The sequence below is a fragment of the Tripterygium wilfordii genome, chromosome 6 (genome assembly GCF_013401445.1).
Source record: "Tripterygium wilfordii isolate XIE 37 chromosome 6, ASM1340144v1, whole genome shotgun sequence".
Taxonomy (NCBI): domain Eukaryota; kingdom Viridiplantae; phylum Streptophyta; class Magnoliopsida; order Celastrales; family Celastraceae; genus Tripterygium; species Tripterygium wilfordii.
The window spans coordinates 10,717,032-10,734,011 of record NC_052237.1 but is presented as its reverse complement, the minus strand read 5'-3'; the positions used below and the strand labels follow the sequence as shown (position 1 = coordinate 10,734,011).

At 36.3% G+C, this 16,980-nt stretch overlaps 2 protein-coding genes across 3 annotated transcripts; one reads left to right on the top strand and one right to left on the bottom strand.

The window, feature by feature from the left end:
• The first annotated feature begins 688 nt into the window (after positions 1 to 688).
• Positions 689 to 5,503, top strand: LOC119999949. Its single transcript, XM_038847782.1, has 8 exons — positions 689 to 1,319; positions 1,854 to 2,227; positions 2,942 to 3,191; positions 4,080 to 4,245; positions 4,338 to 4,440; positions 4,628 to 4,756; positions 4,886 to 5,101; positions 5,188 to 5,503. The coding sequence occupies exons 1-8, from the start codon at positions 1,091 to 1,093 to the stop codon at positions 5,464 to 5,466; spliced, it is 1,746 nt and encodes a 581-aa protein (XP_038703710.1). The 5' UTR covers positions 689 to 1,090; the 3' UTR covers positions 5,467 to 5,503.
• A 640-nt stretch (positions 5,504 to 6,143) lies between these two features.
• On the bottom strand, positions 6,144 to 16,526 carry LOC119999948 (diphthine--ammonia ligase). 2 transcript variants are annotated; one of them, XM_038847781.1, is made up of 13 exons: positions 16,285 to 16,526; positions 14,844 to 14,947; positions 14,685 to 14,756; positions 14,312 to 14,391; positions 13,643 to 13,868; positions 13,512 to 13,544; positions 12,335 to 12,417; positions 12,166 to 12,238; positions 10,975 to 11,317; positions 10,515 to 10,846; positions 8,885 to 9,222; positions 7,596 to 7,947; positions 6,144 to 6,677 (listed from the first exon to the last, which is right to left on the bottom strand). In XM_038847781.1, exons 2-13 carry the CDS (start codon positions 14,919 to 14,921, stop codon positions 6,462 to 6,464), a joined length of 2,226 nt encoding a protein of 741 aa, XP_038703709.1. In that variant the 5' UTR covers positions 14,922 to 14,947; positions 16,285 to 16,526; the 3' UTR covers positions 6,144 to 6,461. The 2 variants fall into 2 exon arrangements, with proteins under 2 accessions (XP_038703709.1, XP_038703708.1); XM_038847780.1 differs by having other exon boundaries at positions 14,844 to 14,951; positions 16,285 to 16,525.
• Between the last annotated feature and the right edge of the window lie 454 nt (positions 16,527 to 16,980).

Below are 16,980 nucleotides of genomic sequence, written 5' to 3'. Positions count from 1 at the left end.
CTTCGGGGCGCTTTCACTTTTGAAGGACCACCGTTAGTAGTAATAGTTTTATTTTTGTGGTTGTTGGTAGAGAGTTGTCATGGACAAGACCCATGAGACTATGCATTGCATGTGATGTTCTAGGCTCATAGAAATTCAATTAATAAAACCTATTCAATATAAATAGGGCCCAATTGATTATTTATACACACACACATTATTATGTGTGAAATCCCAAAAAAAAAATGATCATTCTCAACTTCAATGCTTATTCATCAATTAAATGTACAATTATTCAATAATCACAATCCTTTTGCTTAAAGCAAAACCATTTATGATGATAACTAAAATCTATGAACACTTTCACTTTTTAGTCATGTATGGGACCCCATTCATTTATCCTAAAAAAAATTTACATGTAAAGTAATTGACCAATTTTAGGTGAAAATTCAAAATAATTTCTGATTCAAATCGAATTTTGAACCTACATATAATAATATTTAATTAATTAAAATCAAATATAAAAATAAAAAGATTTATTATTATTATTATTATTATCCACCCAAGTTGTTGCGGTTCCAGACGCTACCGCAAAACAAATCAGGTGTTGAGAGATAAACAAAAGACAGCTGTAATGTTGATGATGGTGACGGGTCTCTACTCTCTAGTGAACCTCTTGAATGGGACCCATTACACAATACTCGCTGGTTTGTTTAGTTTTCTGCTCTCTCTTCTTCAGTCATCAATCAAGGGATGGGAAGGATTCTTTGCCTCTTATCACACATTGCTTTTCACTTTACTTTGTCTGTTCTTTAAAAAATTGAATTTTCTCAGTGCTGTTCTGTTTTGTTAATTTATAAAGATTGTATTTTTTGTAATTCTAAATGGGTTTCTCTTCTTAAGAAAAGTGGAGCATTAAAAAAATCCCAGCCAACCAGATAGAAATGCACAGCACAGTAGTGGACACTTGAAAGTAACTTCAAATCACAAGTCTCTTGTGGGCTGAATGAGGAAATTATTGGGGAGATGTTGTTGTTGGTAGGTTAGTTGGGTTTTTCTTTTCTTTTTTTTCTTCAAGAAGGGAGAAATCTCACCAATTTTGGGAAGAAAAATGGAGCCACTGAATCATCACAAGTCTCTGGAGAGAGTTGTTTCACAGAAGGCTCTGCAAATGGGTAGCTCATTTCAATGCCAAATTTGTGTGGTGGGTTTTCTCTCTGGAGTCTGCCTCACCTATTTCTTTCTGGCTGCTCTCACTTCCATGGGCTCTTTTGGGTTTGGCCCTATTTCATTATCAGTTGTTTCAGTGGCCAATTCTACTCCAACTTTAGAAAATTTGGGTAAATTAATCTTACTCCTGTTTATTGTTGATGCTTCTCTCATACATGTGGAACTGTAACATACCCATTTGTGATTTCTTCTGATGTTATGCTTATTGATGAATTTTTGACTGGTTTCCTGTTCCTGCAACTCCCTGATCACTGTTTTACACATGAAGTGGCTAATGTTCTCTTTGAACAATAAGCATGGAAGACCTTTCTGACTTCAAAACTCTGCCCATACCCATGTGTGATTGCTTCTCATTTTATGCATATGATGGACTTTTGGCTGGTTTTCTGCTCCTGCAACTCACTGACTTCTCTTGAATTCACATGAACTGTTGATTTCTCCTTAAAAAAGGCATGAAAGACCACTCTATAACTTTGAGGAACTTTGAAGTTAAAACTCTGTCGCTGTTGTCTAGATTTTGTTAAAATTGGGAGAAATTGTTGGATAAGAAAGAAAAGATTTTGGCTAACTATAATGCTAATGCTTTGGCATTATGCCAAAGAGTATTTTATTGCATTTAACTGGAGATGTTTTTATGACTACAGACTGCAAACTTCAAGTAAAACAAACGGAGAGATGGGCTGAATTGCGCATGAGTAACAGTGGGACTGATGATGAGAAAATTTCATTGTTACACTCTGCTTGGAGTGAATTGCTACCTGAATCTGCAGATGAAGAAAGCAAGTTCTTGCAAAGTGTTGGACTGAGCAAATCCATTCTGCCAAATGCTCCTCATTTGGAGAACTGCAAATTGAGCGCTCAGATAAATGGACATCTCAATCGGTATGCTGACAATGCGAGTTTCCCTCCTTGGACAAACTGGAAGAGATTGTTAAACTTGCATCCAGCATCTGCAGCCAACAAGCCATTGAGTTATTTTAGGCAGCAAGCTATTTCAGAAAGTGCCTATCCTCCATGGGTACGTTTTTAAGTTTATACAATCCAATAATGATGCATCAAGTTAGAAACCGTATGGTAAGCATATTAGAATACACATTAACTACAGTATCTGGCATATACATGTTTGTTTTTCAATGGGGATGGGGATTCTAACCATTGCCCTAACGCAGGGTAGTGAGGAACTTGACCACTTGGACTAATTGTGCTCCTTGTGCTTACTTTTCCTATTGCATGGTCGTGGAAATTAATTCATGTATTTGCTCAAACCATGAGATATCAGCAAATGTTGCCTTTTGCGATCACTTGGTCTTGTCATAATTACCAGCATTATGCACACCGATTCTGTCCAATCATTTCATAGTCGACTTCTACATGGGTGCTGGACTGATGTCACTACTTCCATTGTAAATTGGAAAATTGGTTCCTGTAGTCCATTGCTAAGAGACTGGTGGTTGGTCAATAAATATCTGCAATGTGACTTGACATCTGATTGTTTTAACATGCTTTGTCTATGTTTCTAGAACTATAAACAGGAAGCAGTTTCTTGTATGCTACTACAAATTCCCTTGGAACTGAAGTACTGTTTTTAACTTTGTGATTCATCTGCTATCAGATTTCTAATATTATATTGGCCTATTGGGAATGATCTGTCTGGTTTGGAAAACACTTGAAATATTCTCCATACATTAATCATTTCAATGTCTTTTCCTTACTAATCCATAAGCTTTTGCAGATCACTGGATCAGATGAAGACAATTATCCCTTTACAAGGAAAGCGCAGCGTGACATATGGATTCATCAGCATCCATTAAACTGCAGGGATCCTAACGTAAAATTCCTAGTTGCTGACTGGGAGAGATTGCCTGGATTTGGGATTGGTGCACAGCTTGCTGGAATGTGTGGGCTTCTTGCTATTGCAATTAATGAAAAGAGGGTACTTGTTACCAACTACTACAATCGGGCTGACCATGATGGTTGTAAGGGTATGGAAACTAATAATTTTCTTTCATCTAATATTGAATTGATCTCTCTTGGACTTTATTTTGTAACTGTTGTTCCCTTGTCGGCCTATGACTTTGTGTCAGAAAAACAGCTGTTATCACGGTTTACCCGTGAAAAGGCTTCATCTAGGAATTCAGTGTGACTTGTACATGCTCTATTCAAGAAAACTTGTTCTTCAAAAGTTGGTTATATTGAATGAACTTGCACACTAAATTAACCGTTTACTTTTTGGAGACTGTCTAATCTTTGATTGTATGGTTAAAATCGCGCAGTCAGTGCTTATCAACTTTATTCAAGATTTTAGATGGTAACCAATTAGTAGTAGCTAATTTGCCACAACAAGTTAACATCTCTATCACTTATGATGCTAAAACGTCATTTGCTCTGGTCTACAAGCAAGTTATGGCGTCTGTGGGTAGTGGCTGTTTTCAGATTTCATTTGACCATCATTTTTGATGCATACCAGCCTTTTTGTATAGATTCTTAACATTTTAAGGAGTTAACGACTAGTTGTAGCTAATGCGCCACTTCATTTTGTCATTTATAATCACTATGATACCAATAAATTCATTTGTTCTGGCCTAGATGCAAGCTTAGGTCCTTTGTGAGGACAACACTTTTTTGGATATCATTACTGAAAAATACGTTGTGCTTTTATACGGGATTATCATGGATAATCTGCTTTATTATTTTTACAGACTACTTTTAGCTAATTCACTGCTATTAGTTAACTTGTCTATCAATATGATACTAAAAATTTCGTTTTTCCTGTCCTAAATGCAAGTTAAGGGGGCCCCGTTTAGAAATGATTATTTCAGACTTAACTTGGCTATTGTTACTGCTAACTACAGTATGCTTTTTTTTTATAGGTTCTTCCCGTTCCAGTTGGTCTTGTTACTTCTTCCCAGAAACTTCTCAAGAGTGCCGAGATCATGCAATTGAGCTAATGGGCAGTAAAGAAGCATGGGAAAAGGGTATCATAACTGGAAAAGACAACTATACTTCAAAGGAAATTTGGGCTGGCCATAGTCCTAGGCAAGCAATTGCAGTAATCTCTACATAGTTTACGAATTGAGTTCATCAACATTTCAGTTCTGAAGTAGTTTATATCAATTTATATAATTCAGGGTTTGGGGTGACCCCTGGAGTTACTTGCAGCCAACAACAGAAATAAATGGTAGTTTGGTTGCTTATCACCGTAAAATGGATCGAAGATGGTGGAGAGCGCAGGTACGACTTGTCTTTCATCTAGAAAGCAGAGATAACTTCATTTTTCAATTGTCTTATAAGTAGTGTTTATTCTTCGTAAAACTCATTTTTGTTATAAATGCTTACATAAGTAATTCAGTGAAGCTTGTATGGGACTTGCACTTTTTCTTGCCCATGTATAAAAAAAGCATCTTTTCCATTTTGTCAGGCAATACGCTACTTAATGAGATTTAAAACTGAGTATACATGTGGCTTGTTAAATGTTGCTCGCCACGCTGCATTTGGAAAGGAAGCTGCGAAAATGGTTCTCACTAGTCTTGATAGGGACTGGCCAAAGGTTTGTCAATATGAACACAACACTCGTTTATGCATAATATTCGAAACCAGATTTCTATCCATGTCAGTTATTTCCATAGTTGTCGTGAGGTGGATCTTACATTTTCTCATAGGACCTCTACTTTGATAGGAGGCCACAAGGAAGCCCGTGTCAGATATTGAAAAGTATGTATGGTCAAATCACGGGCCATGGATACCAAGGCCATTGCTTAGTGTGCACGTAAGAATGGGAGACAAGGCGTGTGAGATGAAGGTGGTTGAATTTGAGGAATACATGCAGCTTGCTGAACGCATGAGGAAGCGCTTTCCGAATCTGAATAGCGTTTGGCTCTCTACTGAAATGCAGGTCAGCATACTTCATATAGTGTCTTGTTTATCTCTGTTTATCATCTCATGCATTTGTCTTAGATGAATTAATCATTTTTTATATAGGAAGTTATCGATAAATCAATACGTTACACCCATTGGAACTTCTACTACACAAACGTGACACGACAAGTCAGGAACGTGACAATGGCTGTGTACGAGACGAGCCTTGGAAGGAAAACCAGCACAAATTATCCCCTTGTTAATTTTCTGATGGCAGTGGAATCCGATTTTTTCATCGGGGCATTGGGTTCTACTTGGTGTTTTCTTATAGATGGCATGAGGAACACAGGAGGAAAAGTAATGGCCGGTTACTTGAGTGTTAACAAGGATCGGTTTTGGTAGGCTATTCTAATATTTATCTTTGGCAGAGTTGCAGGAATACAACTAAAAGTTACATGTGCGTGCAATTCTTGAAAACATCATCTCCACATATGATGTAGGTAAGGTTAGCAAATATCCTTTCTGCACTCGACCCCGCCTATCTGTGGAGTTTGATGCACGAGAATTGTTTATTTTTAATTAGCAAACACGTCTTGTGCTTGTATATGGGTCTTTTTTGTACATAAAACGAATGTTGATTGAAACAAATTATCAACATCTAAAATGTTTATGGTGTACATTTATTCGAAACGATATATTTACAAGAAAAACATCAATAATTGTTCTGTTCTGTAGGCTTATTTACAGTGGAATAAACCCTACATCAATATATTTACAAGAACAAATGAATATTCGGAGCAAATAACAGTTGGTCTGCAATAAAGTCTATACCAAACAGCTTATTTTCTATGGTTTATAAGCTTTTACGTTGAAAACAAAAATAAAATAAACTCTACCAAACGGACCTAAATCACGAACTAGGCAAAGCCAATGAGATGCATGCTAATAGTTAAAAGTGTCAAGGCAGTTCATAAAACCATAGTAAAAATTTCAGATGAGGGAGGCCTGTAATGAGATTAGTGTATATATTTCAACTTTCGGATTCCGCATAAAAGATAACTTAGCAAGAGAAATCTAAATTTACAAGAATGCTCCAATCTTGATAAAAATTTTATCATCCCAAAAATCATAATTTCACAAAGTTCAGCATTTTCAGTTTCCTCCTGGTATCTTATTTCTCACATACAAACCCACTATCTCAGCTTCAAGATTAACTAGGGAATCAATTTACTTAAGACACATGCCCTGGGACATGGTACAACATATATGGCAGGATCATAATTTAGCTCCGGACACCGGAATTTAAATAGTGTTGATTAAAGCATAATAACCCGCCAATTTGGCGTATTCATTTACCTTTACTAGAGGCATCCATACCCCAATGATTCGACACAAGCTCACGACTTCTGAGCAAATAATTCACAGGTGATCCTATTATCCATGGTTTCAGCAGATCTACCAGCGCCTAACACAGGAACAAGATTAAAGATGGGTTCCACACCAGTGAGAACAAATCTGCCCATTTCAGAAAGCTCTTTAAATGCCTCCGCAAACATGAGTGACAGAGTCTTCAGCATCACGTCAAGGTTTGCTGGGTAGTATATCCTCAAATTCTACAAAATTAAAAACATAACACAAAAAAAAAAAAAAAAAAAAAACTGAAGGGAGTGAGACTAGAATTAATGAAAATAAAAATGATAAAAATATGAGGATAACAGAAGCAGTGATGCATATAATGAGATGATCGTCAGTAAAAAGCCAACCTGATGCTTCGACCAACAAAGAGAGTGCATATACAGGACAGCTATAGGTAAATATCCTAAAGTTCCTAAGGTCTATGTTTAGAATAAAACCCATCCCTGTAATGGAAAAACTCATCTACCAATACATAAAGCAATAAGCAGCAATAATGAATGTGCCAGAAATCCAATCAAGGTTCCCAAACCATGGTACCCCCTCCCTTCCTTCGCCCACCCACCACCAAATCAGCTCTCATATAGTCCTAAATGCAATTGGTTGGGACAAATTCCAAGTCTAATCGTGAAATTGACTGCTATATTAAACTGCGACAACAGCCTGTAAACAATCTGAACTTCAATTTTACAAAATTCTTGACTACAAATAAAATTCTGACTACAATTGATAAGATTTATGAATGTACAACCAGGCATCTAGTAGTTGCTAAACGTGATTCTTTGACAGGGTTGAAATCAAAGAAGCTATTCAAAACAATCATTAAAACGGCTTCAAGTTGATATAAAATTAATGACCATCCAAAGTAGGAAAGATATAATAATAATAACAATAGTAGTAGTAGTAGTAGTAGTAATTAGTAATAGTAGTGGTAGTACAACGCTTATAAAGCATTTCCTTCTTAATTTATCATTCCAAACAGCTTAAATTATGTAATATCATAGCAAATTAGGCACAGCAGTACTGTGTCATTAAGGTTTCAATGATTGTAACTGCACGTAATAAACAAATCAAACATTAATTATTAAAGGAAGAAAGGATTGTGCCCGTGAACTGACCATTGTGTCTTCCCAAGAAAAACCATTTTCCACGAGAACTTTATCTAGAAGATAAACACAAAATCTTGAAACTATTTTCATTTGCCCCTCCATGCCATGATTTTGAGCACCCCTATCATTCTGCTCAACACCCAGAGACCCAGAACTTATCTTCACAGCAACTTCATTGGTGATGCACATAACAATTGCACAGAAATTTCCATGGACAATGCATTTTTTAATACAAGAATCATGCCATCGTGCATGCTGAAAGCCCCAACAATTGGATGTCAAACATAGGTCTTCCGTAGTTACACTTGCAGTTTCCACATCTTCTGCGATATAAAGAACAGGCTTTACTTCTACCAGTGCTCTGCAATATCCAAGAGACGCAATAAGTCATAAGTCAAGCTCATGTGCATGCAGGTATATACCACCAAAAAGAAGATTCACTGACCAAAATCTAGATGCAAAAATGGTGTAAGGCATGTCTATACCACAAAAAAAAATTTACAACCAAAATCTAGATGCAAAAATGGCAAAAGGAGAGTTCTTGGCATCTCCAGTTGATTATCGACAGGTTGTCAAGGCACCGGCTTGAGCTCCTAGCGGGCTGGCCTAGTGAAAAGCAACGTAGAGTGTATCTCACATGATATATGACTAAATTGAATTAAGCAAAATTTTAATTTGAAGTGTAAGAGAAAAGAGCAATAATATGCAATTCTTCAAGAAATTTGGAATGCTAAGGAAAACGAGATATAAAAAAACTTAAAACAAAACTTACACTGATTGAGTCTAAAAATTGATTTCTACAAATTCTGTCAAGGCTATACATGTCCAAGTAAACCATGAGTCCAACTTACTTTTATCTTTGAGTGTACCATTGCGATCACGTCATTGTCTGCATCAGGCCACCTCCATTTCCAAACATATTAAAATTCTCACAATAAAATTAATAACACAAATACTGGTTGCCTTTCACTGCATGTTCCCACTTACCAAAAGGAATTTTATTACCACTTTTAGCTACATTTTTCTTTTCAACAGGCTATAAAATACGTTCATTACTCATGAGGACAATAATACTTTTCAAGTATTTTCCGAGATCATCTTACAAATAACAGATCAATCGCACTTTAGTGAAGCTCTAATCTATTCAAAGACAATGAAAGGCATTCTCACACTTTATATGCATGCCGAAGGATTTCCAGAGCTAAAAAGAAATAACATGAACATTATAAGGTCCATGAACTTTTGCTGCAATCAGTACAATACAGAAAAGCCCAACACCAGGGACAAACAATACTTACCCTTTGGGCAAATCAGGCACTAGTACATATAGAAACACGGGATCAGGCGATTTCAATGTGCTTCCTTTTTCTGTTTGAAATGCTTTCATTTGCTTGCAGAAAGACTCCTGCCGATCCTGAATTTTGGCTCTTTCTGATGATGGGATATGAGATGAATAATAAATTACTAGCAGAATTGTAGAGGTAAATATGGAACAGTTAAAGCATTTTGCCACTGCATCACTGTTTTTGAGTGCCTGCTCCAGCTCAGCAAAGGGGCCGCCATTACAGAGAGTCATTGTTGGAGGGTCAAGCCCCAACTGCCCAGCCATATAAAGTATCCCCTTGTGCAATGTTGCCTGAAAATAAATAATTAGAAAATATTAAAAATTAACGAAATAGGCTCGGGTAATGTGATGGTCATGTAACTACAATAAAAAATTTAAGTCTTAACAAATTCTCTTTCTTTTTTAGTGGGAAAAAAGATTTATTTAAGGAACCACAGGGCAAACAACAGAAAGAAGAACTATTCACAAAGATAACCATCTTGCTCAAAATTAATCCCAGCCATGTGAATTATGCAGCCTATTCTGACAAATAAAACTTCAGATCTTCCATGGTGTAGATGGTAAACAGCACCCGTGCACAAGGTTTCCAAAGTGGGTGGGGGCGTGGATAGACAAGATGCAAGCATACCTTACCCGTACATAACATATGGAGAATTGGAGAGGCTGTTTCATGGTACATGGATTAACAAAAAAAGAACATTAATCTCTCATATCAAGAAAATAGTACTTGCAATGGATAGTGTTGGACCAGGAAAATTCCTTGTGTGCTTCAACATTGAGTTAGGATTTGAAGCATGAAAATAATTACTAAAGTTAAAGTAGATTAAGAATAACTTTAAGATTGATTGGAGAAAGATAAGAGAAAGAAGAGAAAGCAAGTCAGTTACATTCCTCAGACAGAACTTTATTGGTCAATAATACGCCATTTAACTCATAACAAGAATTGCAACTCTTTTTATAGAATCAGAACACAAGATATAACCCTTAAAAATGGAAAAAACATAATCTCTGATTAAAACCCTGTCTAAGACGTTTGAAAAACACGAGGTAACTCTAATCTGTTCACTGATATCTGGAGACAGTACTTGAGCAAAGACATGAACAGTAATACAACTGTAAGTCATGCTACAGTAACTCAACACTATTTGTTTTTTAAAAAATAAAAAATTATGTGAACACATACCAATAGAACCCGAAACTAATTATCAACCCAAAGGACTACCATGAGATTTGTTTGTGACCATAAAGAATACGAAAGGTTAATCTTTGATAAAGTCAACTCCTCCCAACACATGAGATGGCTCTGGCATTACATTATGCCCTGATGACACTAAGAGTGCCATTTATAAGGTGAGGAGTCATTAAATGACGATGAGGTGCAGGCTTAAGGGTAAAAAACTACAGGAAAAACATATATTCGTCTAAAATTAGTATCAAAAGTACCATTTGAAATTCAAAAGTTATCGTACCACTTCTACAATTTATTTCATTGAATATTCTTTAAGAAAGAAGTATAGTGCAGAAATGAAAATGCTACAATTAAACCCAAATACAAGATATATATGTAGAAGCAAAGAAGCCACCTGGCTATATGGTCCAATACAACTAGGTGTCCAAGAAGAGATACTTTGCACATGCAACACACTTTTGCTTTGATCATTTGCCACCAGAACTTCAATATATGCCCTTCCCAAACCTGCTTCCAGGAGAGGAAGCGCAATACAACTTCGAGATGGGACACCAATAGGACACTTCTCTTGTGTAATAAATTTCACATACATCTCATTTGCCAAAGTAAACTCAGTCATATCAGCAATATAGAGATGAATATATAGGACATGCTCCCAACCAAAATCATGTGCCATAAGTTGTGATTCAATTTTCTTTAGAACAATCTGTAGATCGTCTTCCAAGCCTGCCAACAGACACAACCCAGAACCTTTTTTTAGAAAGAAGTAATATTTCATTCAGCTGAAAGCAAATTGCTGCCAGTCAAGGTTATTCGGAATGATAAATCGAAATTTCCATCCTTTCACTGTTTACCTGCTGAAGCTCTGCAAAAGTCTTGCAACCAGCAACAGATAGAAAATGTGTTATTATTTTTTGCTTTAGATATGAGAAGATCATCACTCTTTTCATCAATTAAATGAGTATTTTCAACAATAGTCTGGCTGTATGCTATAGATCTTGGTGGGCAGTGTCCTTGCACTTCAAACAGATAACCATTCTTCTGGTAACAAATACCATCAGTTCCATCATCAACATGCAATAAATCAGACTCCTTCTTTTCCAAGTGAAATTCCAAGGGATGAAGGATCCCAACTGGGGCTATGGAATCCGAAGAGTGCAGAACAGTTTCAAATTTATCAAGCACGATTCGTGCATTCTGAAAATTACAAATGCAATAAGAATAAGAGGACTGGAACAGAAGGAAAAAAAAAGAGCCTTTTTCTTTTCTTTTTATTTTTTCTGAACACAAGATCTAAAACCTTCAGAGTGCAGCATTGTGAGCATAACAAGCTACAGTGAAGCACAATTTGTTTAGCAGATCAGATGTCAATAGAAAAAAAAAAAAGGTTATTACTCCAACATAAAATTTACTAAATTAAGATAAATAAAAAAAATGATGAAAGAGTATTAATTTTATTAAAAATGAGAAAAGTGAGACTTGAACCTTGCACCTTGTACAGTTATGGACAATCCTTGCCTCTGCCAACAAGGATACGGGCTCATGTCCAAATAGATAAGTAACATACTCAGTCAATCTCACCGCATATACCTATTGCGGTTGCAAAAAACAAAGGGCACTAGTGTAGAGGACTACTGTTCGTTTCTGGAGAGATGGGTGTATGCAGTCATTCCCCATTCAACGAAGAAATTGTTTCTGTAGTATGGACTTTTGATGCCTGGGTTACAATGAAGCTACTAGACCATTCTCAAGGCTCACCCTCGAAGTCAAACCCAACCCAACGTACAAGGGTCAGGCCACTGTGGGGACACTAAGGCAAATATAAGCGGTCCTACTCTTGTATCATGAGATTGTTGTTTGCATGGCTGACGCCTGACAACCAAGACACCGGGATCTCGAAGGACAATCTTATCACTATGAGATGCGAGCAGTAAGGACTCTCTCTCTCACCAAACAAACAAAGAACTTTGAAAATTCAAGAATTACGAAATGCAAGAGAATCGAGAACAATTAGTTTATTCAATAAGAAAATGTCACAAACTTACTTTGAAGAGTGGGCAATCAAGTGTCAATGTTTCATACTCTCCCCCTTCCCCGCATACATTTATCCCATATAACCTAATAAAAGGTTTAAAAAATGAATAAATTGCATAAGGTACCCTTGAAAATTGTAATAACTGCATTTAAACAAAGGGGAAAAAAGTTGCAGTGTACTCTTTCAACTTATGCAGATAAGGACTTAAGAAAGCTATCTCTTTGCCCAAGTGCTTTGCAGGGTTCAACCCCATGGCTGCCACCTGTGACATTTAAAAAGTAATTAAATTTATATTTCAATTACTTGGCATGAAATGATGTTCCACAAAATATGTATGCAAGCTACGGCATGCATTCAAAAAATATTCAGGAAAGAGCATGCTATCACAAATGACATACTAATTTCTCATGTGAAAGTATTACGCGTGGATAAATGTCAGCTTAGGGCATTATATAATATATCAGGCATGAAACCCAAGTAAAGAAGGTAAAATCTAAACCCGTCGAAGTGTGAGCACATGATCAAGATTTCATTTGCCAAAAAAAAAAAAAAGAGGAGCTAGTACACAATGTGGGGCTCCTGCAGAGGTAGCAGGGTCCTAGAAGGGTAGATGTGCTCATGTGCATTGCCTTACCCCCACATTGCAGAAGAGGTGGTTTCCATGGTTTGAACAGTGAAATCTAGATTGCCATGAAGCAACTCTATACAGCGCCAAGGTTCACCCTGCCAAAATCCCCTTATCAACAAAAAATGACAAGTCACAGGTGGAGTAAAAGGTTCGAAATTAGGGTAACACTTAAATTGGTTTCTCATTTGAACAAATGCTAAATTGGTTAGCTTCTGAAATACTACAATCTTTATAAAATGGTTAAATCTCAACCTGTGGCTAAATAAAGTGAGCTAATTGTCAAATACTGAGAAACTCCATGCAAAGTAAATGATGATTCGTTGCGAATGTTCAGAAGCCTTAGATTTTCAAACAAGTAAAGAATTACATTAACATTTTCTCGGGAGTTCTGGGGATGTGACAGGAATTACAAGGCCATGGAAGATTAATAAACAATTGGGAATTTTTGTTAACTAAATTTGATAGGAATGATGAGAAGCCATTAAAAACATAACTAGTGACTATTTGATAGACACATAGTGATTGTGAAAGAAATAACTGCAGCACTTATAATATTCAAATTCTTTCATTAGATTAGACTAGCAAGCATATAGCAATTATGAATGAACTGCATTTAACAAAAGCATATTGAGAAAAGAGAAGGTAAGAAACCAAACACACACACACACAAAAAAAAAAATGAAGAAAAAAGAACAAAATGAGCTACCAATCAGTTTGTCAATCTATACCTTCACTGTGATAGCCAGAATGCCACTAGTTATCTGATTGTCACACCAAGAAGAAGTAAAAAAGAAAATCCATGAGAAAAATATCCGAATATTAACTGGATGCAAGTCATGATAATTCAGTGCAATTATACCATTTCCCCAAGGAGCAAAGACTGGTCTTGTTTCCACAAATATGCCAGTGAAACAAGACCTAATCTTGAGCAAACACTTTCCACTCTTAGTCTCTGATAGTCAGATGCAATAGCTCCAGAAGATACAGCAGTGACGGAAGGTATCTGTCTTTTAACTTCATTTAACAAAATAACCATATCTTCGACCTCATCCCCACAAGTCATTTTATAGTTAAGCTTTTGATGCCTATATAATACACCATAAAAGATGGTGGAAAAGTGTCATTATGAAAACATTATATGTATATATATATGGAAAAATAGAGGAAAGTGGAATCATGCATAAAGTAAATTTCATTTTAGAGGCTAGACAGTAGGTTTCAACTAACAGCAAATTTAAAAGAAAAGAAACCTGCCATATCTTGTGTGAAGTTTAATTTGAGATTTTTTGTCAAGTGCAAAGTAGTTCAAATTCACGAAAGAAAAGACTGACCTAAATGTCTACCTATCACATAGCTATTATGAGATTAATTAGGAAAGCATAACTATAAATAAAGAGGTGGAATTCTCCATAAAAAGTTACGATAGATTTCTCGAATCTCAATGCAGTGACAAAAAAAGAACAAATATAGCATCCCCAAATTAGGGCCACTGGTTTCACCAAAAAAGTTATTGCTTAAGAGTGCTTGCCTAGCAGATCCTTGTATTCGCCTTCTGAACAATGGCACTCCCATGCATTCTGCATAACCAACAACGATTTGGTGCCCAACCTGAGGCAAAAGTTACAAATACAAGAAAGTAATATGTGAATCACCTATTCTAATTTAGTTTCAATAAACAAAAAAAAAAGTGGCCAAAAGAGCAGTTGTAAACATTCAAAATACTGTTATAGGTTGAGCAGGCTAAGAATTTATACACAAGGAAACTTCTTTCAGAGCAGAATATAGCGAAAGAACCAAGTTTAAAACAATCTAGTCAAGGTAGAAAAACCTTGTTAAAAGCGGCAAATGAATTTGATAGACTTTACTGTGAAGTTAATAAGAAAAACCAGAGAGAGACATACAGTTTGATACATGTAGCTATCTAACTCATCCACTGAATCATCGGCCGGCATCAAGTTCGCCAATGCTACAATCTTTAAAATACAAAACCAAAATCACAAGTACATAGAGAGAGAGAAACCTGCGAAATTGAAGAAGAAAGTTTGAAAGAAGAGAGAAACCTGGTGGCCGTATTGGATGCATTTCATCATAGCATAGCAGCTATCCTTGCCGCCGCTAACTAACGCCACTACCTTCATCGCTGCTACACCTTCTCCTCTCTTCCCTACCTAAACCCTCAAATGGTAAATAGTTTTGAAGCATTCATTTGAGTGCCATGTATTTATGTTGATTGTGGAAGACCCAATTTTTGTTCAGGGCAGTTTAATTTACTTCATCCACTTTGATGTTTTAGTACACCTTTTATGCGCTCAAATTAGTGTTGTTAGATCCTAATTTCAAATATGCATTTTGAACATTCATTTTTGCATGTTGTGAAATATTTTCTTGTTACAGGTAGAGCACAAGTTGTGTAATAGATTAGGCATGGCATAAGTTGGATAACTAAAATTGAAAGTATTTGTGAATATCCAATTCCAAGCGGTCCAAAGTTGGGTTACATCCGTATAAAGACAAAGCGAAGGAAATAAAGTTTGCTTCACATTGCCGAGTGATACATCCCTAATCCTTTAAGCCAACAAAACGCCTGCCAACACAAGCATAAAAACTTGACAATGCAGACAGGGACTACAACGGACCAACACCATAAAAATTTCACGCATGAAAAGACTAAAAAGGCCACATTCCATAATATGGAGGAGGTCTCCTTTGGCAACCCTAGCCGTCACCCTCTCCAATTGGATTGGAGGGAACCACAAAGTTCTCTCATTTTTCATTCAAAGAGATGGAACAAAAACTCCAAAAAATCTCTCTCTTCAAGGGATTGAAGAGAGTTTTTAGGAACTCTACCAGCCACCCTCTCCAAGGGTTCAAGAGAACTGCATCAACTTTCAACTTTTCAGTCCCAACAGCCACCGCAGCAAAGCAAAGAGCTAGGAACCTCCAAAAACTCTTATTCCTTTGCTCTGCAAGGGATTGAAGAGAAGAGCTTTCAATAACCCTAACCTTCTCTCTTCAACAGATTGAATAAAAACTTTTATTAACCCTATTCAAAGCTCATACCCTCTGATTCCACTAGGTTCAAACCAATTCGGGCATACAAATCCGCGGCCATACAAGTCTTACAATATAAAGATTAAAGGTACATGCTCGGTATTTTGCTTCCAAAAGCCCGTTTTATGCTTGTAAATATTGAAAATAAGTTGCAGAGCTAAAACTAGCCTTTAGGAAGCAGCTGGATTTGGATATAAAAAAAAAATGTGTCTCAGTGCCTCTACTAATATATGTTGCGGTTCACAAGTAATAAAAGCACAGACCAACTTACAAGTCTTTTTATTCATCAGCTAAGAAACTCACTGTTTATTCAAAAGGCTAGCTAGGGAAACAAAGTTGCAGAATTTTCAATATTCCACTAGAACATAGAGACTATGAAAGTATGGATTAGACAAAGGGTCTATGATTTCAAGTAAACCAAAACAGAGAGAAGCTACTAGCATGACTAACCCGCTGGGCTGCAAATGGGTCTCGAATTGGGAGAATATAGAGCCAGAGATGGCCGTGTGGGTCGTTGGTGATGGCCGCCACAGAAAGTTGCAGCCGGAATTTGAATCGGAGAAGGGGTTCACGCCTTCACGGTGTTTCGCAGTAGAGAGAGTGAGAGAGAGGAAATAAAAGAGAACATGGTACAGAGGGGCGGCCGGCGAGCCGTTGGAAGTTGCTCTGGATTTCTGTATATTACCTAATCAAATACCTTTCTTTTATAATTAATCATATCTCTAATCAGCAATAATTATTTTCTATTTTAGATCCCTTTACAATTTTAACATTTGACAATAGCATATATATGGTAACATATATTATTTTACCTCTCTCTCCCTCTTCAAGATCCAATTATAATTATTTCTCTTTTTCTTCAAGATATGACTCTATCTTCAATTTCTCTTTTAATTTGAATCTCAAATCTGAATATATTGTAGAATGTTTGGATGTTTTATTGATTTGTTGTGGATGTATGAAAACGGAAAAAACAATTTGAAATATTGATTTTTGTTCGATTTGAAAAGAAATGAGTCAAAAGAAAGTAAGAGACAAAAATACATTTAAAAAAAAAAGAACCGATTTTTTTATGGCACAAAAATAATAACCAATTTAACAGAGATAAACCAACCCAACAACAATAAGATAGCCAAAAACCACATC

What these genes read in the sequence shown, in the direction of transcription:
- LOC119999949 (XM_038847782.1), top strand. Translation starts at nt 1,091, where the DNA reads ATGGAGCCACTGAATCATCACAAGTCTCTGGAGAGAGTTGTTTCACAG. An exon ending in TGACCATGATGGTTGTAAGG is followed by an intron (nt 3,192 to 4,079) that starts GTATGGAAACTA and finishes TTTTTTTTATAG; the next exon opens with GTTCTTCCCGTTCCAGTTGG. An exon ending in TGGGCTGGCCATAGTCCTAG is followed by an intron (nt 4,246 to 4,337) that starts GCAAGCAATTGC and finishes TATATAATTCAG; the next exon opens with GGTTTGGGGTGACCCCTGGA.
- LOC119999948 (XM_038847781.1), bottom strand. Translation starts at nt 14,921, where the DNA reads ATGAAGGTAGTGGCGTTAGTTAGCGGCGGCAAGGATAGCTGCTATGCT. An exon ending in TATCTGCATAAGTTGAAAGA is followed by an intron (nt 12,239 to 12,334) that starts GTACACTGCAAC and finishes ACCTTTTATTAG; the next exon opens with GTTATATGGGATAAATGTAT. An exon ending in GTATTGGACCATATAGCCAG is followed by an intron (nt 9,223 to 10,514) that starts GTGGCTTCTTTG and finishes ATTTATTTTCAG; the next exon opens with GCAACATTGCACAAGGGGAT.